Raw genomic sequence first — 25616 nt, 5'->3', positions numbered from 1 at the left:
GACTTGCTGAGGTCTCTTCCAGCTCTATGATTTTATGATTCTATGAATTCTAGATTACAGAATATGAGAATACATGCAGAGGTCCAGTTTAGAGATAGCATCTGCAATGTTTTTTCCATGTTTCATGGAATTGAGTTCAAAGTACCTGGGCTAACAGAAAATTAAAAAGATATACATCACTATAAGGCAGAGCCTCAGCTTTTGCAAATCAGCACATGTTCATTCTATTAAGTGGAACTGCACAAATTTACATCAGGTGGAGATCAGTTCCCGGGGTGAGAAGAGGCTAGGGCATCAATGTAACTACAGGTTGAACCACTCTGGTCAGGCGACATCCATGGTCTGGCATGACTAAGTTAGCTCGATGTCCACTTATGGGTGGTATCAAAGTTTCCCCATGGTCCCATAAAGTTTGTTTATAGCCACAAGTCCTGGCTCTGTGTTCTGTGCTGTTATTTAACTCTAATATACCCCTAAATGTCTCTTAAGAGCCCAGTAAGCAGTGGAAGCACCGGTAATGCTGCTAGACATCCCATGATTTGGCAAATTCTCTGGTTAGGCACTGGTCAAGTCCCGAGGGTGCCAGACAAGAGAGGTTCAACCTGTATTGGCTTCAGGAATTACTTGTGTTTTACACAGTCAAGACTAAGATCAGAATCATGCCTTCCTTCGGTCATAAGCCTTTTGTTGCAAAGGATAATCTCTTTGCTCTTGCAAAGCTATATTGACAGATAAGACCCAAAATTCATGCATAGTTGCTAATATGACTGAATAAAATATCATTGGGCTTGTGTTATTAGTAAAAGAAGATTAAGTTCCAGATTGGAAATGATAGTGTCGTTTACCATCATTTCCAGTATTTTTTTTGTAACTTCCAATAAGCATTTAAAATTTAACCTAGGCAAGTTTCATAATATAGTTTTTGAAGTCATAAAGAACCCACTTCTCTTCTCACTTAGTCCAAACAAGTCAATATAGTTATACCAGTATAAAACCAGTCAGAAGGCACATTCAGCCTCAAAATAGCAGAGTCCTTTACTGAAATATAAATCAATTATACAACTATATAACTAATTTTAATTATAAAAGCTAAACCAATAAAAATGTACCATCTTCTCTTTGAGCATCTTGGTTGAATCTCAGTGATCTAGAAGCATCCCACTTATTCTGCTGCATACTCACACTGGCAAAAGACAAACATAAGTGCTGTCAGTAGTATTTTACTAAGAAGGATGTTTCACTCAGGACTTGGGAGAAATACTTACATGAATGGAGATGCATCTCGAGAATTTGACTGTAAAATAAATAAAAAACCCACATTCACAAATGTTTTTAAAACTAGTGCTAGCAATAAAGAAAAATTCCTCATTAGACTGTTCAATAGCCCATTTCGCATCTCAGATTTACCTTCTCCATTGGTTTCTCCTTTTTTTGAACACTAGGTGAAGAAACTTGCTTCTTTGGATGTTTGATTAATTTTTTTGGCTTATCTTTTCTTCCTGTTAATTAGAACACTAATTAGTAGCAAACATAATCCTGAACATTTAAATCACACCGGCTGCATAGGGATTTCCACATTCCCACACACATATCAGACAGTGATTGGATACTTTCCCTTTTTGGCAAAGCTATGGAGTGGATAAAAATTAAATTGGACAAACATCCACAAAGCACAACTGCAAAACCCACTCACATGCTTCCCAGAAGCAGCATGCCTGAGCTGAAGTTTAGAATACAAAGAAATATGTAATATATACACTTCTTATTTTAAATAGAATTTAGACCTGCATACCCAGAATGCATCCCAAAGAATGCAAGGAGAGATACCTTCTGAAATTTGACTCTGGACTTTCTCTGCCCTGTGCAGACTGATTTCTCCAACACAGGGGGCCAGATCCGGCCCACCTAGCACTTTGATCCGGATCGCGGACTGCATCTGGCTGCTTTCTATTTATAGCCTGCTGCCTGTGCCACTGAATTTCCAGGCAGTGGCTCAGGCAGCAGGATCCTATTTGAATGGTTCACAGTTCCTTGCTGCAGCACTACATAGGCAGGGCCTGGAGCCACAAGCCTTTTAAATTGCTGCTATTTAAAGGACTCACAGCCCTGCCACTACCATGTTGACTGGGAGCCGCCCAGAGTTGCTGCGGCTATTTAAAGGGCTCACAGTCATGTTGCTATACCTGCAGGGGCCTTTAAATAGCTGCAGCAACCTTGGGTGGCTACCAAACAATGCGACAGTGTCTGGGCCAGTCTCTGCAAGCCCCTTGCTGTGTTTTTACTTCAAAGCTTCTGGTCCCAGATAATTCTGAGGTGAGGCTAGTCCTCAGCTCCTGCTTCTTCTGGGGGTGAAGCCAGCCCATGACCATGTACCAAAATTCGTTATGTGGCCCCCTGCAAAAAATTATTGCCCAATCTGTTTGTCCCCTTTCCTTCCTTTGTTTTCCCATCTAATTAATTCCTTCTTATCATAACCCACCAAAAGGATTGAAACAACATAAACAAATCTGTGGTCATAAACATGCCATTTACCAGCCATCACACTCTTTACTCTGCTTGTATGTTATACCCCTTTTCCCACCCTTTATTTGTCTATTTAGATTGTTAACTCTTTGGAAAAGATCTGTCCTTTATTTTCTGTTTGTACAGAGTTTAATAGAACAGGGCACCAATCTCAATTGACTCAGACAATACTAAAGCATGATCAACAGAAATGTCACTAATGTCCAAAAGTGTCTGGAAGTTCAGTTGCAAGTTGAAAAATTTTGCAAATTAGTTGAATAAATTAGTTGAATAAATGAATGACCAAAAAAAGAAGTCACAAGGGTTTGTGAAGAACAAGTCATGCCAAACTAATCTGATAGCTTTCTTTGATAGGATAACGAGCCTTGTGGATAAGGGAGAAGCGGTGGATGTCATATACCTAGACTTTAGTAAGGCATTTGATACGGTCTCGCATGATATTCTTATTGATAAACTAGGCAATATAACTTAGATAGGGCCACGATAAGGTGGGTGCATAATTGGCTGGATAACCGTAGTCAGAGAGTTGTTGTTAACGGTGCTAAATCCTGCAGGAAAGGGATAACAAGTGGAGTTCCGCAAGGGTCTGTTTTGGGACCCGTACTGTTCAATATCTTCATCAATGATGTAGATATTGGGATAGAGAGTATGCTTATTAAGTTTGCAGATGATACCAAACTGAGTGGGGTTGCAACTTCTTTGGAGGATAGGGACATAATTCAAAATGACCTTAGCAAGTTAGAGAAATGGTCAGAGGTAAACAGGATGAAGTTTAATAAAGAGAAATGCAAAGTGCTCCACTTAGGAAGGAACAATCAGTTCCATACATACAAGATGGGAAGCGACTGTCTAGGAAGGAGCATGGCGGAAAGGGATCTAGGGGTCATAGTGGACCACAAGTTGAATAGGAGTCAACAGTGTGATGCTGCTGCAAAAAAAGCAAATATGATTCTAGGTTGTATCAACAGGTGTGTTGTAAACAAAACTCGTGAAGTCATTCTGCCGCTCTACTCTGCACTAGTTAGGCCTCAGCTGGAGTACTGTGTCCAGTTCTGGGCGCCACATTTCAAGAAAGATGTGGAGAAATTGGAAAGGATACAGAGAAGAGCGACAAGAATGATTAAAGGGCTAGAGAACATGACCTATGAAGCCAGGCTTCATGAACTGGGCTTGTTTAGTTTGGAAAAAAGAAGATTAAGGGGGGACATGATAGCGGTTTTCAAATATCTAAAAGGGTATCACAAGGAGGAAGGAGAAAATTTGTTCCTCTTGGTTTCTGAGGACAGGACAAGGAGTAATGGGCTTAAAGTGCAGCAAGGGAGGTTTAGATTGGACATTAGGAAAAAATTCCTAACTGTCAGGGTGGTCAAATATTGGAATAAATTGCCAAGGGAGGTGGTGGAATCTCCCTCTCTGGAGATATTTAAGAATAGGTTAGACAGACATCTGTCAGGGATGGTGTAGACAGAGCTTGGTCCTGCCTTGAGGGCGGGGGGCTGGACTCGATGACCTCTCGAGGTCCCTTCCAGTCCTATGAGTCTATGATCTCGACAAATGTAATTTGGCATTTTTTTTTCATGGCATGTACAGTAATTTGGTTTTAACACTTCATTATTTACTAGCAGACATTCTATGTGATTTATAAAGTTTTACTAGTACATTCTAGAATTCTTGCTTAACAAATGAAGTGTTTCATGGTTGAAAATTAGCAAAATTCTTCTTGAGAACGTATATTATACACACACTGTATAGCAAATATCAAAACTGAATTTTACAAGAACTTTGCATCTTTTTTTACATTGAAAATTTCACTTATCACATCTCCCTTGATTTGGGGGTTTCTTTCCTCTCTTTATCTCTCTGATTTTTTCTGTTACATATCTTGGCTATTTCCCCCCCATGTGTCTTTTTCAGTTGCTTTCCCCCATAATAGATAATACTGTACCATAATTAGTTTCCTTTTCTCCAAGGACATCACTTCTTAAGAAGCACTTTTCAGATTTTTTCTCTCTCTATCCATGTCAACACTAGTCTCCATGTTCTCTCCACTCCCCATCCTCACTACTCCAAGAACAGCAGAGAGTTCTCTATTCTTGGCCATAAGAGCCCTCTCTCCTCTTTTCCAAAATCCCTCATCCTCCTACCCACTCAATTTCGAAACAAGGCCCTTCTTTGCACTCTATCCATAGGGATGGAAACTAACAGTCACTTGGTCACAAGTTATTTTGAATTAACTTTAATAGCGTCTATACATGCAAACTGCTATTTCGAAATTAATTCAAAATAGTGGAGTGCTTGATTCGAATTTGGTAATCCTCATTCTACAAGGAGTAACACCAAATTCGAAATAGCTATTTCGAATTAAGTGCTGTGTAGCCACTTCATTCAAAATAGGGGGCCACCAGCCCTTCCCAGAGAGCCCTGGTGGCCACTCTGGGCACAACCAGGAAAACTTACTCTCCTCTCCCCCAGCCCCGGAGACGTTAAAGGGGTAGACCCTGGCCACAGTGCCTGTGCCAGCTCCAAGCCTGCCAGCCCAGAGCCAGCAGTGGCCACCGGGGCCCCTGACCCAGTGGCTCCAAAACATGAGCCAGCAAGCCACTGGCAGCCAACCCTCCACTGCTCCCCAGAGCAGTCTGCCAACTCCTAGAAGCCTGACAGGGGCTGGAGAAGGCGAGCGCCTTCCTGGTCCAGGGTGGAGATCATGGACCTTATTTGGGTTTGCGGGGGGATGTCCCCAACGTCCATGATCTCCACACTAGACGGAGGAACATGGCCGTCTATGGCAGGACACCAAAGGCCACATGCGAACCCAGGAGCAGGTTTGCATGAAAATCAAGTTGGTATGGCGAGACCCCCCAACCCTGGGCCCTGAGCTTCCCCTCCCCCTTCTTCGCCTTGCTTCCCCATTCCAGCTCCCTCTTCCCAGGTTTCCCCCTCCCCTCTCCCACCGTCTCTTCCCCTCTCCCACCTCCTTTTCCCAGTCTCCCCAGAGACTCATCTCCCCCCCAGTTTTGTTCAAGAAATCCAGTTCCTGTTTTTGAACATACGTGTCTTTTGTTTGACATCAGGAAGGGGGCCTAGGGAGGGGTAAGTGGAAGGACATGAGGGAGGAATGGGGCACGAGTCCCTGGTGGGGAGGACCGGGGTGGCTCTGAGGGCTCCTCGGCATGGATGCTCTCCCTCAGAGCCTCCTGGATCCTGACAGCCTCTGGATGGCAGCGTGAAGCAAGTGCAGCCGGGCTGATGGCAACAACCCCGCAAGATGCACCGGCATGCCCAGGGGCAGCTCTGGCTCCATGTGGCCGAGTGCGGTGGTGTCCCAAGCGCAGGCACTCAGGGCACTCCAAGACAGGACTGCTTTGCTGTCCCTCATTGAGGTAGACAAGTAAGCAGGGAACCCTGAGAACTGTCTGTCTGGGGTGAGGGTATGGTCCCTTTAAGCACGGAGCTCAGTTAGCCTCAGGCAGCAGCCCCACACACTAAGTCCTAATCTGATGCCCTGCCGGCACTGGCTCTGGCCAGCCTTAACTTCGGTTCAGGGTCCACTCAGTGTGGATGCGCTATTTCGAAATAGCAAAACGCTATTTCAAAATAGGTTTTGTGTGTAGATGCGTTAATTCAAATTAGCTTAATTCGAATTAACTATTTCGAATTAAGTTAACCGAATTAACGCTTTAGTGTAGACATACCCTCTGAGAGAGACTGCAGGTTAGGAGTTAGTGCAATCTTAGGTGAATTGAGGCAGCCTGTCTTTCACTTCTGATCCTTACCAATAGAAGGAAGATATCAATAACGAGTGACTGCAAATGCTGCTGTAGAAGACACAGCTATGTGGCTAGTGCCCTGAGGCCTAATTTCTGCAAAGGAGATGATGGAAGGTGTGAAACAGTTCTGATAGCAGGCCTTTCAGTGAATAAAATAGACCATACAGAATACAGCTTTCATGCATCTCTGAGTATGAGAACATTGGATGCGTACTTTCCCGTTTGTGAGAGTATTTATTGTTGGAGGTGATGAATGAAAGAATACAGGTTAATCTGTATACAGTATTGAATATATACCTCAGAGAAAAGAAAACCTAAAAACAAATTCAAGTGAGATTTTTTTGTGATAGTGTTTACCTTATTTCTACCTGAAGTTCTATTACAAAACAAAATCCACCAAAAATGTCTGCCTTGTAGCTAATCCCTAATTACCAAGGAAGGCATCTTGTAACAGACAGAAATTATACCTGGTTTCTTGTATGCTTCCTCATCATCCCCCACTTCATCCTCAGTGACCTCTGAGCCAGTAGTATACTCCTCCTCTTCTGAGAGTAATGACTGCTGTTTCTAAGCAACAGGAATAAAGTGACCTTTTGTGGTATTTTATCACCTCAAACTCTACAGGCTTTCTAGATCAAGATTTTTGTTGCAGATAAAAATGAAGTGCCAGCTATTTTTGTTAGTTTCTAGCCTTTTTTAGCTAATAGACGAGCTTAATATATTTCCAAGTAATGCCAATAGCATATTATTACATTTGCAGGCTTCCTTGGCTATGTGTTTTATATGGACTGGGTTCTAACCCTAGTCTAGAAGTAGGGAGAACTGCAACACTGCAACCTGGTCTGTCCTGGGGAAAGCATCCCTTGCATGACGCTACTCATGGCTGAGTGTGAATAACTTGCACTGTGCCAATACGGGCCATTCAAAATCAGCATGTTTATAGGTCATCGTAGAAGCAAACAGAAGAAGCCCACCCTCTTAATTTCATTAGGTTATATTATCCCCTCAGTATTTTACAATAAAAGCCCTTTGTGACTGAAGTTTGTACAGTTTCCAGCACAGCTGAGCCTCAATTGCTTCTGTAAGACAAATTAAAAGGTGAGATGCAATGTCGCTTTCACTAATTTGTATGCACTACATGTGAAAAAGAGCTCATCAAGCACCGCAGACTGGACTCATCAATGGAGCTGTCTACATTTATTTGGTTTTATATGTTGAGCCAGATCCTCAGCTCAAAGACAGCCTTTTTGCACTAATGGAATAATACAAAGGGCCCCAATTAGCTGGAAAATCTGATTAAGCTCTTAGCATAGATGACTCTGCACTACCCCCTTTACAAGTCCCAGCACAGGAGACATATTTCGGTGTAACTGGAGCATTGTTGCTTCCCAAGGGAGACCAACTGTCTTCCTGGGCCTCTGGGCAAGGGGGAGGGGCAGAGCTCCAACCTCCCAGAAGGGGTAGGCCTCAAGTGGAAAAGGTGGGGCTGGTGCAGACAGTTCTCAGCACCACCTGGGGCATGCTGCACTCTGTATCCTCCTCCAGCCCTCAGTGCTGCCCCAAGCAAGGTGCTCCGGTGGCAATTTTTCACAGTAGCAGTGGCGGTGGTCAAGAGCCCCAGGCCCTTTTGAATCACCGGGCCCTGGGGCAACTGCCCCTTTGCTCCCCCTTCCCCTTACCCCATTGGTGGGCCTGCTGCTTTCTGACTTTGAAGCAGCACAGGATTGAGCTCATCAGACTATGTTTCCAAGAATGCCTAGTGATTCTAGAATAGTGATAGAAATGTAGCCGTGTTAGTCTGGTGTAGCTGAAACAAAAAACAGGACTATGTAGCACTTTAAAGACTAACAAGATGGTTTATTAGGTGATGAGCTTTCATGGGCCAGACCCACTTCCTCAGATCAAATAGTGGAAGAAAATTGTCACAACCATATATACGAAAGGATACAATTAAAAAAATGAACACATGAAAAGGACAAATCAAATTTCAGAACAGAAGGGGGATGGGGGGGGGGGGTAAATGTCTGTGAGCTAATGATATTAGAGGTGATAATTGGGGAAGCTATCTTTATAATGGGTAAGTAATTAATGTCTTTGTTTAAACTTAGGCGTAAAGTGTCGAATTTAAGCATGAATGACAGTTCAGAGGATTCTCTTTGACGTGTGGTCTGAAAAGGTCTGATCCTGTCTAATATCTGTTTTGTGGGCATTGATTCTTTGGCGAAGTGTCTGAGACGTTTGTCCAATGTACATAGCAGATGGACACTTTCGGCACATGATAGCTATCATGTCTGCTATGTATATTGGACAAACGTCTCAGACACTTCGCCAAAGAATCAATGCCCACAAAACAGATATTAGACAGGATCACAAAGAAAAAAAGTTTCTTGCCATTTCAACCATAAAGGACATTGTCTCAATGACTTGATTACCTGCAACCTGCTTCAAAGACCTTTTCAGACCACACTTGAAAGAGAATCCTCTGAACTGTCATTCATGCTTAAATTCGACACTTTATGCCTAAGTTTAAACAAAGACATTAATTATCTTACCCATTACAAAGATAGCTTCCCCAATTATCACCTCTAATATCATTAGCTCGCAGACATTTACCTCCCCCCCCCCCACCCTCCTTCTGTTCTGAAATTTGATTTGTCCTTTTCATATGTGTTCATTTTTTTAAGTGTATCCTTTGGTATATATGGTTGCGACAATTTTCTTCCACTATTTGATCTGAGGAAGTGGGTCTGGACCACAAAAGCTCATCACCTAATAAACCATCTTGTTAGTCTTTAAAGTGTTACATAGTCCTGTTTAGTAATTCTAGATAATCCCTTTAACACATTTAAAATAATCAGGCCCTTAAAGGTGTCTCAGGCTGTGCATTAAAAAACAACAACAATCATTTTGGAAAATTTAAGGCCAATATCCTCAGCGTAATGCAGTATGGAAGACTAATGTTTGTCTTATTTATAAGGGGATTTAAAATAAGATTTGTTTTTTATTTTAATTAGTCCATAACAAATCCTGCTCCATTGTGGAATAAAAAATATTTTCTTTTTTTAATTTAAAAAAGTGCTCTTATTGTAGTTAGTAAGTTTGGTGTAGCACAGGAGTGGCCAATTCCAGCCTATGGGCTGGGTCCGGTCCACAGGGTTAGCCTGAGGGCTAGTCTCCCTTCCATGTTTATGTGTGCCTCTGTAGGTATCGGAGGATCACCATTCGCAGCCAATGTGAGTGGCGGGAAGCAGCAGTTTGATCCATGATGCTTCCCACCTCTCACATTGGCTATGAACTGCGATTCACGGCCACCCAGAGCTATGATCCTCAGATACCTGCAGAAGTGCAGGTAAACATAGCAGCGACAGCCCACCAGAGACTAACCCTGCGGGCTGCCGTTTTTTTTAATTGCCCACTCTTGATGTAGCATCTTATTTTGAAACATCAATTTCAGAGTCCTATTAAGTGCATCAGCCTCAGGACTTTCAAATTGTGAATCCCCCATCTATGACAATAAATAACAAAGGAGACTCAGCAACAATAGGAAGGAAAGGAAACATACAGGACTGCAGCTTCCTCAAGATTTCATTGCAACATTTGGAAAAAAAAAAGTATTTTTTAATCAAGATATTTATTAATATTTAACCTCCAGATCTGCTACTCTTATAAAGCAACAGTTACTGAACCATATCTACACATTTACTATTTAGAGCTCACACTGAAATGTGTGTTATCCTATCATTTTAAAATTAAAGCAGATACAGGAAAAATGGTAGTGATGTCAAGGTTATTTGTTAACATAAAAGAGAAAAAAACATTTTAAATGCATTACAGATCAACGGCATGGATGAACTAGTTCTCACTAACCAGTTGCAGAGTCCAGTTTTTCAGAGAAAGAAACTAGAGACAAAAGGCAGAGAGGTGGTTAATACACACCATGAAATAAGACATTCAAATGGATGTATAACAAACAATGAATAAATGTTCTGGATTTTACAAGGAGTTGTTCAAAGACTTTTAATTTACTATGTCTACATTTAATTGAATATTAGTTCAGACTTATGCACGTGCTTAATTGTATAAACCTGAGTAAAATTTAATTGAGGGATATACACACACACACACGTTTGTGTGTTTTTATATATATATATATATATATATATATATATAAAAATGTAAAAAAATAAACATCAAAAATGTAAAAAAATAAACATCATAAATTTAAAAAGTATTTGGTAAATCATCTTATAATATGCTTTACTACCTAACACTATGTAGCCAACAAAACACACTAATGTTATGGTAGCAACTTTCTGAGTTAGCCACAACAGTACGTGTAGGCCAGCATTTGCAAACATTTGTTCCATGACACAATTGCGGCTCTCTCTAGGCTGAGTCTTAGGGCTCATCTAGACTATGCAGAAGATTCGAAAGAGGATATGCAAATTCCGTGGGAGCTTTAAAATGAGGCTTATGTGGCTGTTCGAAAAAGGGGGGGGGTCCTGAAAAAGCTGCGTCCTGACTACTTTCACTTTTGAAAGCTCCTCTTTCGAATCTTCTGCGTAGTCTAGACGAGCCCTTACAAAGGCTGGCTGTTCAAGGCCAACTGTCAGGAACTGCTATGTTATTCATAAGTTATGGACTGCAGTGCATGAACACTGCAAAAATACACAAGTCTGCAAATGTTCTTTATACTGTGGTTAGTGTTATTAATGATCTATCCCAACTTGGCTTAATGAATTAACTCCAACACAAGTACACACTAACAGGAAAGAGCTGTGTTGTATATTACTGGATGAAATAAACTAGTCTGTCAACAGAAGATTGATCTAAATCATAAGACCAGTTTGCCTTTGGAAAAGGATGCTTATACAATAGGAAGCTCTTCTAGGAACAAAAATACACCACTCCTATATGGGGATTTTAACATGTACCATTGGCACTGAAGGAACTCAGGTCGCTAACAAAGTAGCGGATTGTGTGCTTTGTGACATGTACAATTAGGAGGAGGAAGGTAGGATGGCAATTATGTTTTATAAAAGTATTTTATCTATTTATAGTGTTATGCTTAATATGGATCTTTTAAAAATCTGCATTGATGTTCAATGCAATTTCTAATAAAACTAAATACAAACAAAAATACAGAGGCAGACCAAACAGAGAAAGGAAATCTTAAGCTAAGATGTCTTAGTGGTGAATGGTCCGCTAGCAGCTCCACCTCGCTTAATAATACAAAACCTTCCTAATATATAGCATTTTTCATTAGAAGATCTCAGAGCAGTTTACAAAGTTGAAAATGAGGAACTCTTCTGATCTCAAATGTGGCACAGCAGCCTTTCAAGTACCTATGTTCCAATCCATTTAGGATGATACGTACCACTCTGAGGGGAACAGCACGCTTGCGTAACATGTTCTCTGCATGATTCACTTATTATATTTGTTGGGTTCCTATCTAGCTTCAGTTTCTGAATGATGTCTATGGTTTAGATGTGTGGGCATTAATTAAACATAATTAACAGTTTTATTAAAAAGACAAAAACCACCATCTCTCCCTCCCCACTAAACCTGTATTTTTACCCAGAATTAGCTGACAATGTCCCCAGAATACTAGGTTTTAGATCTAACTAGGTTAGGGATTTCTGTTAATTTATTTTTAAGATATCAGTAGGTATCTTGATTAGATGAGCTTTCTAAACATCTCCACTAGTCATTAACAGAGAATAAAATACAACAAAACAAAAGTAGCAGTTACTCACAGCATTGATTTCTCCAGTTTTTGGGCCCCATAGCATATTCGGTTCTACCAGCACATCACACTCAATCCCCTTCTCATCACACAGCCCAATCCCAGAATCACTATAAGGAAAAAGAGTTCATGAAATAAGAAAACTGTAGTTTTTCTATTTTACAAAGTTTAAAATCAGCCTTTTTTTCCCTCTCTCCACTCTATGAAGAATCTGCAGAACAGCTACATGATGAGTGTTTTGGGAAATAACTGTATGAAAATATGAATAGAGGCAAGATAGAATTGTCCTTAGTGCCATCTTGAAACGTGACAGATAGCAATACTTGTGGTTCTTGTCCCTGATTTACAATTAAAACATTGGATACAAAGTTTTACGAATTCTACTACAATGTTGGTTTAAAACGGAGGGGGGAGGGAGATCAAGTGCTAATGGCAAATATTAAGTAATTTCAGTAACTTAAATTCAATTTTCTCACCTATTCTGATCGTTAGAAAAAGGTACAACAACAACATCTCTATGCTGAAGCAGATCATTCAATATTTTAGTAGTTTGATATGGCAGAGTATCCCCACCTTCACCTCCAGCTGGTAAACCGATCACATGATCCCGCACTTTACAGCCCTGTTGAGAGAGAGATCCTATCTTAGATATATTGGTTTATGACCAAAACTCATTTCATTAAGTACTGCACCAATGGGTTCCATATTCTAGGAACCCTCAGAACCTTCCGAATTTCTAGTGCTTGGCATCTTCATCAGGACACAAAGCAACACACAACTTACTGTGTTTTTTAACTGATGGGCCTTACCCCACTCCAACTAAAGTTAAATGGGAGCTTAATTTTGAAACTCCCTGGAGAAGAAGAAATTGCATTGCACATAGGGATAGTTCCTTTTGTGCTTACAGGGCCATACTTAGAGAAGACCCTTTCACATCCAATTCCAGCATTAAGCATCTCTGGGTCAAATCATGACCTGGCATATGTGAGGGCAAATGGCATAAAGGAGATAGGTGCCCCTTGACTCCAGCTCCCTGCCTCACAGGTAGCAGGGCATGAAGGGAAAGAACTCTGTAGAGCCTTCACATCCCCAACCTCACATGCAAGTGGTGGCAGAGACTTAGCTCCCCAACATACCTGCTAGGGAATATCCAATGTACCGTGAATACACTCAGCATGTTGTACTCCCCACAGAGCAGCAGAAAGGCAAGAAGGCTTGCAAGGAAATAAGTCTCCCTTTGGGGCTGCTGCCCCTTACTTCAGGGAGGATCTTTACCTCATGATCCTGCCCTATGCGGAATCACTGCTATAAGTGTAACATTAAAGTAGTACCTTTGGAAGTGGAGTAGGATCAAATCGAAGAACTTTTTGACTACAGCAGGGATATATTCCTGTGCCAGTGGTGCCCAGTGCGCTTGCCACACCAGGGTAAAGAACTGGTTGTGTGTGGTACTGGCAGTGTGAAAATTCGGTACATAGGAAAGACTATATTGAAAAAAAAAGAAGATGATAGGATCTAATATTCTGTCTAATCCTACATGTATTGCAAAATTCTGGCTCTGACAGGCAATTAGATATACATCAATTATTTACTCTCACAAAAGGCTATGAATTTCATGTCAAAATCTGGTCAGAGATTGGTCTTTATAATTTAGTTATGCCCTTTTCATTTAAAACTCAGATATTCCAGTACAAACTTATTTCCCCATTTTTTCCTGACTGCTTGAAATGTTTGGGGGCAGGGAACATGGGGAGGGAATTTTAAAAGTTATGTAGAATAGCTACTCCATAGTTTTCATAACAAATCCCATTATGTTCCTCCCTTTAGAAGCTACCAAAAAAAAGTCTTATTGGTCACAAAATTGGTAGATCACATTTGGGGAATTTGCTCTCAAAAGTAAGGTCACTTGGGAAAAAGTTTTTAATTATGAATAAAAGCACAATCCCTTATCTACCCAAACACATTTTGTGTATTTTGGTTTTGTTCCCATCCTGACACCCTCCCAAAAAAGAGAGTGTAAACAATAATACCCACTTGATTACATCTTGAACAACTCAGCCAATTGACAGTCCCCCAAAGACGCCAGTACACATCTCGCCAAGATTTTAATTCTTCATAAAGACTGGTCAAGTATTCATGGACTTCCCAAGTTTTATCTCTGTAATAAAAGGTGCACAGTTAAGTTGAACATTAGATTGTGAAGAGATTTTAGTCCTATATTTGTATCAATGAATTTCACAGAGAAAAAGCCAGGTGGAGGTGAGAGACAAACAACACACTCTTGAGGAAGAGTTACTATAGCAAGAATGTGTTGTAGGACAATTAGCAATACGTTCAGACAATATGAAGCAACCCAAACTATTACCTGTGACAAGGGATTTCAATACACTTATGTTAATATAAGAACAATTTCAGGATATAGCATACTCAAACATCAGATCTTACTACCTCAGAAGCTATGAAATTCATAATAACTAGAGATGATAAAATTGTCCATCAAGTTAGTGCAAGAGCCGTCTGATGGCTTAGCAGCAAAGACACACACATGTAGTTTCAGGATCTCTTGCTCCCTGGGCTACTGAACATCTTCTTTGGTATCTATTGGCAGGGGAAAATTGTAATAGTCAAATATATGGAGGATACAGGGAGTAGAAGAAACCAAACACAAAATTTCAGACATATTTTAACCCCTTGCCACTAGCTTCTGCAGTAGTGGAGTGCAACAATGTTATTTTAAATACTAGACAGTTCATTCCATTCTGCACTTCAAAAGTCAATGTAACTGGTTGCCAGGACAGCACTGGAAGTACATTTGTTCCTACATATTAGTAGGGATGTAAACGACCAATCAATTATCCGATAAGCAAAAACTTATCGGATAGTCGACACACTAGTCACTCTTCCCTCCTTGCTCCTTCTATCAAAAAGTAGGCAGTAAGGGGGGGTGGAAAGAAGAGAAGTGCTGGGGGAGAGGGGGAGGAAAGCAGGCTTAAAAGCTGGTTCCCTTCAGCTCTGTGGGAGGGGGCAGGAGTGCAGCGGTGTTCCATCTTCGAAACGCACAAGAGCCCCAGGAAGCTGCTGGGGCTCTTGTACATTTCAAAGAGGAAGTGAAACATGGATCTCGGGGCTAGCTGAGAACTCTAAGTCCCCGACTGGGTGGGCGGGCTCTTGCTACATTTCAGAGTGGAAGCACCCTTATCAACTCATCGAATAGACAATGGAAATTCCATCAACTTCGATTAATCAACTACTTGAATAATCTAATTTTAACATCCCTACATACCAGGATACAAGAGGCAGAAATGAAATGCTTATGTAAAGATTGTAAAGATACACATTGATCAAGAAATTATGTAAATCTGAGGTTTTTAAAAAGTTTTTAAACTAGATTTAAACTTTACTGGACTAGATACTGCTCTAGACTCCTTTCCACTACAAAATGAGAGAGACCAATTTTCTTTTAAAACCCAAAAACAGAGCATTTAGCAGTGAGACAATATGGCCAGTAAAGGTAAAAATACAGTTCTCATCTTCACCTACTGAATTAGTTAAATTGAAAAATCTTGAGCAGGGGCAAACTTTTACCCTGTATTTATAAAAAGGCAAGGATAATGAGTACTGACACCAAGAGTGACCTTTAGGCACCGCCATAAGACCAGTGAATAAAACCTCTTCTTGTGTAATTGTGCTGCTGTGGACATGTTAGCATTAGAGCTACTACTAGTCAGCACTAAGTTAACACTTAAAGTATAAATTAAGCTGTGCCCAGGGGCAGCCATGGCAAATACAAGGTAAATGCTCAGAAGCAATAAAAGGGATCTACTGAGAACAGAAATAACTTTAAGAGGCTGTATGTTATGGACCTAACATGGACGCACATACATAACAAGATAACTAATGTAATATCAAGAAGAGATTTAAATTTGGCTAATACGCACTATTATACATTTTCAGAATAAGGCAATGGCTCCAGTTGCCCTAAAATGCAAAATGGAACCTGCTTCACTGCTCGAGTCGTCAATAACATGGTTCTTTGGATAGAAACCTCTCCCTGTTATTGGAATAAGTGACAGGAGAAAATAATGAGTTAATGTACATTATTTTGACAGCTGACACTGAACTTCTATTAGACTAAAATTAGTCTATCAGATCTGATGAAGATGATGGAAATTAAATTAGCAACAGTAAAACTCTGGTAAATAAAAGGGAACTACAGTGTGTCAGCCTTCATTAAGTGGAGGCAGGGAAATCCAGCCATATAGGACCATGCCTGAACTCAAACAAAAACCAAGTAAATACTTGTGGTGAGGAACTCATATAGCAAAGGAGAGATTTGGAAAGCTTCTCTGAAAGCTGTTGTAATAAAAAAAAATACAAAAACAAAAACAAAAAACCCCACACACCTGAGCCAGTAAAGTTTATTTTTACTTGTTTAAAGTGAGCTATGTATTTGATTTGACATCTGCAGATCAAGGTCAGTCAAGCCAGACTTTATAGTTCATGGCGCAGATCCATCACTCTCTAATAGCTCATTTTGATATGAGTATTAGTCTGGATCTGCAACAGCAACATGTCAACATGCATCTGACGAAGTAGATCTTTGCCCACGAAAGCTTATGCTCCAATACATCTGTTAGTCTATAAAGTGCTACATTTTGATATGTAGCCCTTAATTTCATTTATCTTTGGCTAAACAAAGTTTAAAGTTCTTAAGATGATTAAGTGATTAGCTCTGAATTTTTTACATTTAAAAAGTTCAACTCTGCAAGAACTCCCAGCAATTTCAATGGAGTTCTTGTTGGAATGACAACAATGGTATTGTGTAACAACTTGCCAAGTACAACACAGACTTCAGACTAAGGTCAGAAGGGACCATTGTGATCATATAGTTTGACCTCTTGCATGTTGCAGGCCACAGAACCCTTCACATGCACACTTGAATTAGAGCCCTAGCCCCTGGCTGAGTTACTGAAGTTCTCAAATCATGGTTTAAAGACTCCAAGTTACAGAGAATTTAGCATTTATACTAGTTAAAACCAGCAAGTGATCTCTGTGCCATGCTGCAAAGGAAGGCAACCCCTCCCCCAAGACTCTGCAAATCTGACTGGGAAGAAAATTTCCATCTTGACCCCAAACACAACAATAAGTTAGATTCTGAGCACATGGGCAAGACCCACCAGGGAGATACCTGGGAAAGAATTCTCCAAGAGCCCTCCTAGTCTAGTGTTCTGGATTTGGCTGTTGGAAATTTTTGTTACTGGAAGATGCCAATATATCATTGCAGGTAGTCCCATCATACCACCCCCTCCAAAAACTGCTCAATGTTAATGTATCAGTCTTAAATACTGTTAGGTGTTTTACCCTCCCCCTACCCCTCCTGGAAGGCTGTTCCAAAATTTCACTTCTCCAATGGTTAGAAACCTTCATCTAATTTTAAGCCTAAATTAGTTGATGGCCAGTTTATATCCATTTGTTCTTGTGTCCCCACTGGGGCTTAACTTAAGTAACTCTTCTCCATCCCTGATATTTTTCTAATATATTTAAATATATTTCCCCTCAGACTTTATAAAGTTGGGCTAAACAGCCTTACTCTTTGAGTCTCCCCTTATAATGTAGGTTTTCCATACTTCAAATAATCTGAGTAGCCTTGTTCACCTCTTCCAGTTTGGATTCATTTTTCTTAAACATGGGAAATCAGTACTACATAAGAATCCCACAGGATTTCTCAACAGGGCCTTGTATAATCGTATTAACACTTCTCTATCTCTACTGGAAATACTTCACCTGGTGCATCTTCAAGTGTCATGAACCTTTCCACACTAATGGTTCAGTCCTCTTAATCAACCACAAATCCCCAGTCTTCCTTCTCCTCTGTTGGTTCCAAGTGGTATCTCTTTTCAAGCCTGAAAGTTCATCTTTCAGTATGATGTGTTGTAGTCTCCACTTAAATCAGTTCCTTATCTACTTTTCAATTCTCATATTAACACCTATTTTCTACAATTTAACTAATAATTTCCTATGTGGAATTGTACCAAATGCCTTACTGAATTCCAGGTAGACTAGATGTACTTCAATGCCTTTGTCTCAAAAAATAATAATTTTGTCAAAGAAGATAAAGTTGGTCTGGCACGATCTACCTTTTGTAAAACGATGTTGTATTTTATCTCAGTTACTGTTCACCCCTATGTCTTTAACTACTTTCTCTTTCAACATTTGTTCCAGAAACTTGTATGCAATTTTGGTCAAACTAACATCGTAACTTTACATTTGTAAAAACCTAAGAAAGGCAACAAGAATAAAAAAAGTCAGTAAGGTAGTTACTCATCATCAACAACCATGGGCTTAACACCCACTGGTGTCCGATGCCTCCCTCACTATTTCCTTCCATCTTTCCTTGTCCAGTGTGGAGTGGCTTAGTTTCTGTAGATTAGCTCTGCACCAATCTACTTTATCATCTACCCATTCTCTGTGGGGTCTGCCTCTCCTATTCGGACCACTCGTTATGCCGAATACTAGGGTCTTAACTTTCTGCTCATCATTCATTCTTCAGATTTGCCCGAATAGCTGTAACTTCCATTGTATAACCTTCTACAGTAGGTTCTCTTTCAGCTGTATCTTCCTATATAATTCCTCATTAGTGATCTTCTGCATCCATCCTATTCTCAGGATCTTTCTATAAGAACTCCTCTCAAATGCCAATATCCTTCTCTTCGAATCTTTTATCATCACCCATGTCTCATTTCCGTACAACATGCTGCTAAATACACACGTTTTCAAGATGCTCAGCTTCATTCCTAAGCTAATCGCTTTACTTTTCCAGATCTTATCTATCGCCTTCAAACTCACTCTTGCTTTTGCTATTCTAGTCACTATTTCTTTCTTACAGTCTAGATCATACTACAGATTATTAATTTGTATTGTATGGAGTACATTGGAACCCCAAAGTTTTGAACCCTGGAGTAATGAACTGAATGGTCAGCCACACACCTTACTTGGAACCATAAGTACACAATCAGGCAGCGGAAGAGACCAAAAAGCAGTAAATATAATACTGTGTTAAACACAAACGACTAAAAAAAGTCGCATTTTTCTTCTGCTAATTAAAGTCTCAAATCTGTATTGACTAAACCTTTAGTTGTAAGCCTTAAAAGAAGAAATATGTTTTGTTCAAGGTTACAAATATTTCAGAGTTATGAACAACTTACATTCCTAAGGTGTTCATAACTTTGAGATTCTACAATATTTAACTATCTAAGTATGTAGCGTTCAGAAAAATACTTAATAGGATACATATTTACAGTAAAGCTACGTGTTCTATACATGAAGCACCTTATGTGAACATAAATAATATTTCCATGTTGATCTATGTTGATTTTTCCTGGAACACAAGGGACTCTTCTTTCTGTTTCTTTAGTTAAAAGCTTCTTACATAAACAGCACCTACAAAAAAAATGTGAAATATAAAATGAAATACAACAGTAAGAGTGGAGCTTTGGAATGTACATGTTGCCTACATAAACGGAGTGGAAGCGAAGTAAAAAAAGAACATTACTATACCTGTACAATGTTGCAGCACTTCCCCGAGAATCTGGATTCTGGTATTCTGGATCAAACAGTCTCTCAATCTTCTTGCAGAAAAGTTTACTGTTGATGACAAACAGCCACTACATAAAACTTTGTTCAGGACTAAACTTGGTTTGCAGTTAATTGATAATTGCATTCTGCTACTTTAAACAAGATGTTTTTAAGATGTTAATTTCAAGAACTGGCCATTATACAATTTTTCTGTAAGAAATACAGTAGGGAAAACTTGTTTCCAATGTGGACCTCTGCTGCCTTTATATAAGTTTGACCAGAGAGGTCTTTGACTGTGCTTTTTGAAGTTGACAAGAGAACCTAACTCTACACCCACTGAGTTAGTTACAACAGTCTGATAGAGAGGCAGCATCATGGAGTTGTAGGGGGCTCCCCATGAGTGGGGCTTGGAGTGTACTGGCTGCCACCTTTGTCCTAGGGACCATCGAATAGTCATGTAATCACTAAAATTTGATGCAGTTACATGACTATCAAAAAGGGTATATTACTAGCATGTAATATAAGCATCACCCGAATGCACTAGAACAATATCAATGCTCCCTCAGAAGAATCCTAAATATCCCTTGGGAGGACAGGCACACAAACTCTAGCGTTCTGAAAGAGTCAAACATGACCAGCATTGAAGCTATCATCATCTACCAACAACTTCGCTGGACTGCTCATGTGGTCTGGATGCCTGGTCAGCACCTCCCAAAACAGATTCTGTTTTCTGAGCTGAAGGAAGGACAGAGGCGCGTTGGGGGCCAGAAGAAGCAGTTTAAGGACATGTTGAAGGCAAACGTGAAAAAGTGAGGCATTACTGTCAACACTTGGGAGAACCTTGCCCAGGACCATCCCCAGTGGAAAGCAGTAATCCTTGAGGAGGTGGTGCAATTTAAGAGGTTCTGCCGCAGTGCAGATGAGGAGAGGCAGAGGAGAAAAGAGAGGCAAAAAGCCACCTTGCATCCCTCCAATAGCCACCAGCACCTGCCCCTTCTGCAATAAGACCTGCGGCTCCAGAATCGGGATGGTCAGCCATCTACAGATCCACAAATAGGAGGATAACAGAAAGAGGTCCTACTTGTTATCAAGTGACTGCTGAGAGAGAATTGAATAATCAAAATGCTTTTCTACCTCATCTTTCTTGTCTGCAAGTCTATTACAATAATTAGTCTTTATCTTGATTCTGGCTCAGCTGAAATCCTTATACATGTTTTTACTTTTATTCCATCACAACTATTTTATCATTGGCTTTCTTAGGCCTCCGAAATTCAAACTCAGAAATTTCAAGGATTCCAGAATACTGCAGCCAAATTCTTCATTCTCCAGGAACTAGGAAAACGTTAACTAAGTGATGGAAGTATTGTCAGTGGCACTTTACCCATCTTCTAGTCCAAAATGTTTGTTTTCAAAGTTCACTCTAATCTTCTTTCTTCATAGCGACCTACTATCCCATCCACTGAGTTCTCTCCTAATATGGACTCTTCATGATTCTTCACATTTGGAGAGTTGCTCTTTCACTTGCTGGCTCCTATCTAGGACTTACTTTGTCTTGAAATTTTGCTTTATTCTTGAGCCATTTTATGATCATGTATTAAAACATAACAAAGTACATCAATTGCTATCATCTTTAACAGTCTTATCTGTTCTGATAAAATATCTAAAAACAAAAAAGAGTTTATAGCAGAGGATCCATAGTGATTTGTAATAAAGCTAGAGAAAAAAAAGTTACCTCTTAAATTTATCTTTTTTGTCCCTCACATCTTCCACTTCATTGTGAGTGAAAAGATCAGCGATACGCTTAAGGAGGTCACCACTGACACAGTTCATGTTGCATGGGGTAGCTATGATAGCACTCATATTTTTGTGGCAATAATGAACACATTTTTCTACCTGGAAAGGAAAGGAGATATCATAAATACTGAATTTAATGACAAACCTTATCTCAGAAGATTTATTGCTTTTATATTAGAAATTTATTAGGAGCAAGATTCAGGACCTAAGTTTCCTGTAAGCTGTGTGGCTGTTTTCTGAGCTCTGCTCAGAAGTTCAAAAGTCTTGTGCAGGCAGGAAGCTCAGCTAGCTGGCGGGGGGTGGGAGGCAAGGTGTCCTCTCACTAAGCAAGCAGCTAAATGGAGCTAGCTGCCTGCTTGAAACTCAGCAGCTCCCAGAACAGATAAAAAACAAAATAAGGAGACAATAAGTGGCTGGGGAGAAGGGGAGGAGAGAGGGAGTGACTGGCTGAAGGGTGTCAGAAGGGAGCAGGGTTTAAAGAGTCCTGCCTGTGTGAGATCAGAGAGGCAGAAACTCATCACTCTCAAGCCTCCTGGGAAAGCAGATAACGGGCTGACTGCATGGAATAGGAGAGTGAAAGAGAGAGCGTGGGGGGAGGAGGGGGGAAAGCAGGCTGCCCGGGGTGGGTGTGTGCCAGGACATTTGCATGATTACATTTCAAACAAAGTTTACATAGGTATTAATGGCTTAAGGTAAGAAAGAAAGGTTTTTTTAACAGAATTTTTTGGAGTGCTGCAGATACCTAAAACTCTGAATGTAATGATTTTTTAAAATCCTGTATTACTAATTAATACATGGTATATTGTATTGCATTAAAGCCAGATCTTTGCTATGTGATAGAGTTCTGGCTCGTGTCAGAAGTAGCGAGTACTAGGCATGATTAGGGTTGCCAGATGTCCAGTTTTGAACCGGACAGTCCAGTATTTGAGCTCTCTGTTCGGGAAACAAATTGAGAAAATATAAATGAGAAAATATAAATGCCCGGTATTTTCTAAATAAGTTGTAATGTAGATTGTGATGTAATGTCAAGTGTGTCCGGTATTTTTGTTGAAACCATCTGGCAACCCTAGGCATGATGCTAGTTGTTTTGTAGGATGAAACCTTATTTGCAAGCTCTTTGAATCATACATCTGTCTACAAACCCTGAAGCCATGTTAATTTTTTCTGGGGGTTTTAACTCCCTGAAGTCTAGACTAACTCTGAATTTTGTTAGTCTCTAAGAGTGTGTCTAGACTTCAGGGATTTTTCGAAAAAAGTGGTCTTTTTTCGAAAAATCTTTACCTGCGTCTAGACTGCTGCTGCATTCTTTCAAAAGTAAATCAAAAGAACACGGCAGTTTTTTCCGACCGCGGAAAACTTCATTTTATGAGGAAGAACGCCTCTTTCAAAAAAAGGTGCTATGTAATGCAAACTGTGCTTTTTCAAAAGAGAGCATCCAGTAGTGGTTGTAGTCTAGATGCTCTTTTTCGAAAGAGGCCTGCAGTCTAGATGTAGCCTAAGACACTGCAGGACCCTTCGTTGTTTTTTCAATTACAAATTAACATGACTACCCTTCTGAGTCTTTAATTTGGCAACACACACAAGGTGAAAGTTTCAAACCAGGAGAACTTTTACCTGTTTTTACAGCATGAATCCTAAACATTCCCCAAAGAAACTATATAAGCCTTAGTGAATGCCTCTTACAATATTTACTGACACTGGAAAGGCAAGTATTAGCCATGCTCTCCTTGCAAATGCTATTTCTAGTTGACTCAGATTTGTTTAGCATCTTAAAGCTAAGCTATGTGTGGATAATATGCATTTTGGTGTGTTTACTAGATTGAGTTGTTAGAAAGGATGATGATACATGTACTCCAAAGGTAGAGTTAATTTTATTTTTATTTGATTTCATACTAAATACCATAAGCACTGCCCCTTGTTAACTATCCCTTGTTTTAATATATTTTCTTCCACACATATGGACTGCTTAAAACATGTATGTGTGTTTGTACGTCTGCGGGTTTTGTTTATCTGTATTTGTGGTGCATATCCACACACTCTCTCAATATTGGTGTTGCATGTGAGACATTTCAACCCATCCAAAAGAAATAAAAAACTCAACTCACCCAAGGATAGAAAATATTAGCGGGAACACTGATCAGAACTTTGATAGAATTAATGGTATTTTGTAAAAACTGGCTTAGTTCAACTCTAAAAATAATGGTTCAGAAAGCAAGTCACATTCTTGGGATGTATGACTTAAATACAACTTTGAACTACTTCCCTCCTAAAGGTTCCTAGTTCCTATCTCTGAATTATCTTAAAGAAGTGCCATCTCCATGGTGTTCATCATCCAAAACTAAAAACCATTTTTTGTAGTTTAACATTACATAAATTTCATTGCACCCATGAAATTTAGCATGAGCTGCAAATAAAAAAGACAGTTTTGACAGCAAGAAGATTTTAAATTCCTCCCTTAACTTGATTGCACAGTGTTTGTCTTCACTATTACACAATTGGAACAAGAAAAGAAAAAAAAAATCAAGCATATACATCACTGGTAGGTTCATTTATGTGATAAACCATAAAGACAAGTCTTTATATAAATTAATAACCTGTATTGGCTTTTGGAAGTGAACAATAAAGGTAAAACATCATATCTACACCAAAAAAAAAAAAAAAAAAACCCCATCACATAATCCTCTCTCCTTTCATTTCATGCACACATCTCGAATTAAACTCAATGGGCCTTAAACATGCTGACTGGAGAATTGCACTCCAGAGGGAAGATGTGGCACTTAGTATAAAACAGTGGTTCTCAGTAGTATGTCTATCCCTGGGTATATGCAGAGATCCTCCTGGGAGTACATCAACTCACCTAGACATTTGCCTTGTTTTACAAGAGGTTTCAGAGAAAAAAACCTAGTAACATCAGCACAAATTAAAATTTCACATGACTTGTTTATACTGCTGTAAACTATAAAATGAACTGTAAGTACAATATTTATATCCCAAATGACGTTATAATTATATGGTAAAATGAAAGTAAGCAATTTTACATTAATATTGAATTTTTGTCCTATTTTTGTCCAATTTTGTAAGCACGTAGTTTTAGAGAGGTGAAACTTGGGGTACACAAGACAAATCAGAGTCCTGAAAGGGGCACAATAGTCCGGAAAGATTGAGAACCACTGGTTTTAAAACACTGAAAATTTGGAGACTTTATGTTTTCTTTAAGATAGCTATCGAAAGGCAGATGCTAATATTATCAGTCAGCTATTATTTAAATTAAAGCATTCATTTGGAGGCAGATTCTGGCTCCCTAAATCACATTCAGTAGCAACCTACTGTGCAAGCAGCCCCACTGAAATCAGTGAGACTATGCAATTATTAAATTCTGACTTTTCATGAACAAAGTGGTTAACTCTTTGGGGGACAAGTTATTTCCCTCTCTATGTTTTATATAGCTGCAAGTACACTATCAAAGCTCAGCATATAAGATATGAAGGTTTATGAAAAGCATTTGGTGGTAAATTGTGCTATTATGGCATGAAATTTCATCTCTTTTTATACTCACTAATGAATCCATCTTCAAAAAGTCAGAAGAAATAAGAATAGAAATGACATTTCCCGGTTCTAAAAGAGAAACAGCAGAACAAGGTGAAAAGGTTAATATTAATTTATTCCTTTGATAAACATGATAAATTGGGAGTAACCCAATAAACTCAATCCCTCTTTAAAGGAGGGCATTATTTTACTCAACAAGTTCTTATCATTCCACTTCTATGCCTCAGATCTTTGGAAACAGCATTTTGGTGCCATCTACATAGGCAGTACCAAACAGTTATGACACGATCCTCAGAAATAATAATTGTTAGTATAGACAGGTCTTTTGTCAATATGTCAACTCAAACATAATTAAACAGAGTATTTTAACTGATCAAACACTATTCCAACTAAGCCACTTTGGCTGTTCAGCACATGTGTTAACAGAGTGGGTCTAGATCAGTGTTTCTTAACCAGTGGTACAAGTACCCTTAGCAGTACTCGAAAGAAGTCTGGGAGGGCGGGGGGTACGTCAACACGACTGAAATTTGGAGAAAAATGAATTTGTTTTAAGTTTTACAACACTTTATTATTTTTGTACTTTTTACACCCCAAAATTTCATTGCCTGCCCGGCTACGATTAAGTTGTTTAAACAAATGTGTTGCAATGGTAGAAAAAATTTGTG

General features: G+C 39.6%; 1 protein-coding gene across 3 annotated transcripts in view; it reads right to left on the bottom strand.

Annotated features, from left to right (window-relative positions):
* Positions 1-25616, bottom strand: part of SANBR (SANT and BTB domain regulator of CSR) — a 49585-nt gene that overhangs the window by 6947 nt on the left and 17022 nt on the right. For 2 of the 3 annotated variants that reach the window (XM_089777525.1, XM_089777524.1), the window contains exons 6-17: positions 24962-25020; positions 21344-21504; positions 19366-19680; positions 14071-14194; positions 13368-13520; positions 12513-12658; positions 12047-12146; positions 10158-10190; positions 6758-6857; positions 1408-1499; positions 1266-1294; positions 1110-1183 (exon numbers count right to left, since the gene is read on the bottom strand). In XM_089777525.1, the coding sequence (XP_089633651.1) occupies positions 1110-1183; positions 1266-1294; positions 1408-1499; positions 6758-6857; positions 10158-10190; positions 12047-12146; positions 12513-12658; positions 13368-13520; positions 14071-14194; positions 19366-19680; positions 21344-21504; positions 24962-25020 (1386 nt within the window). The remainder of the gene's footprint in view (positions 1-1109; positions 1184-1265; positions 1295-1407; positions 1500-6757; positions 6858-10157; positions 10191-12046; positions 12147-12512; positions 12659-13367; positions 13521-14070; positions 14195-19365; positions 19681-21343; positions 21505-24961; positions 25021-25616) is intronic. The other variant, XM_006122163.5, reaches the window with a different exon arrangement.

This window comes from Pelodiscus sinensis, chromosome 3 (assembly GCF_052426305.1).
Source record: "Pelodiscus sinensis isolate ZL-2025 chromosome 3, ASM5242630v1, whole genome shotgun sequence".
NCBI classification, from domain to species: Eukaryota; Metazoa; Chordata; order Testudines; family Trionychidae; genus Pelodiscus; species Pelodiscus sinensis.
The sequence above is the reverse complement of the archived record's forward strand: the minus strand, read 5'-3'. Positions and strand labels throughout refer to the sequence as shown.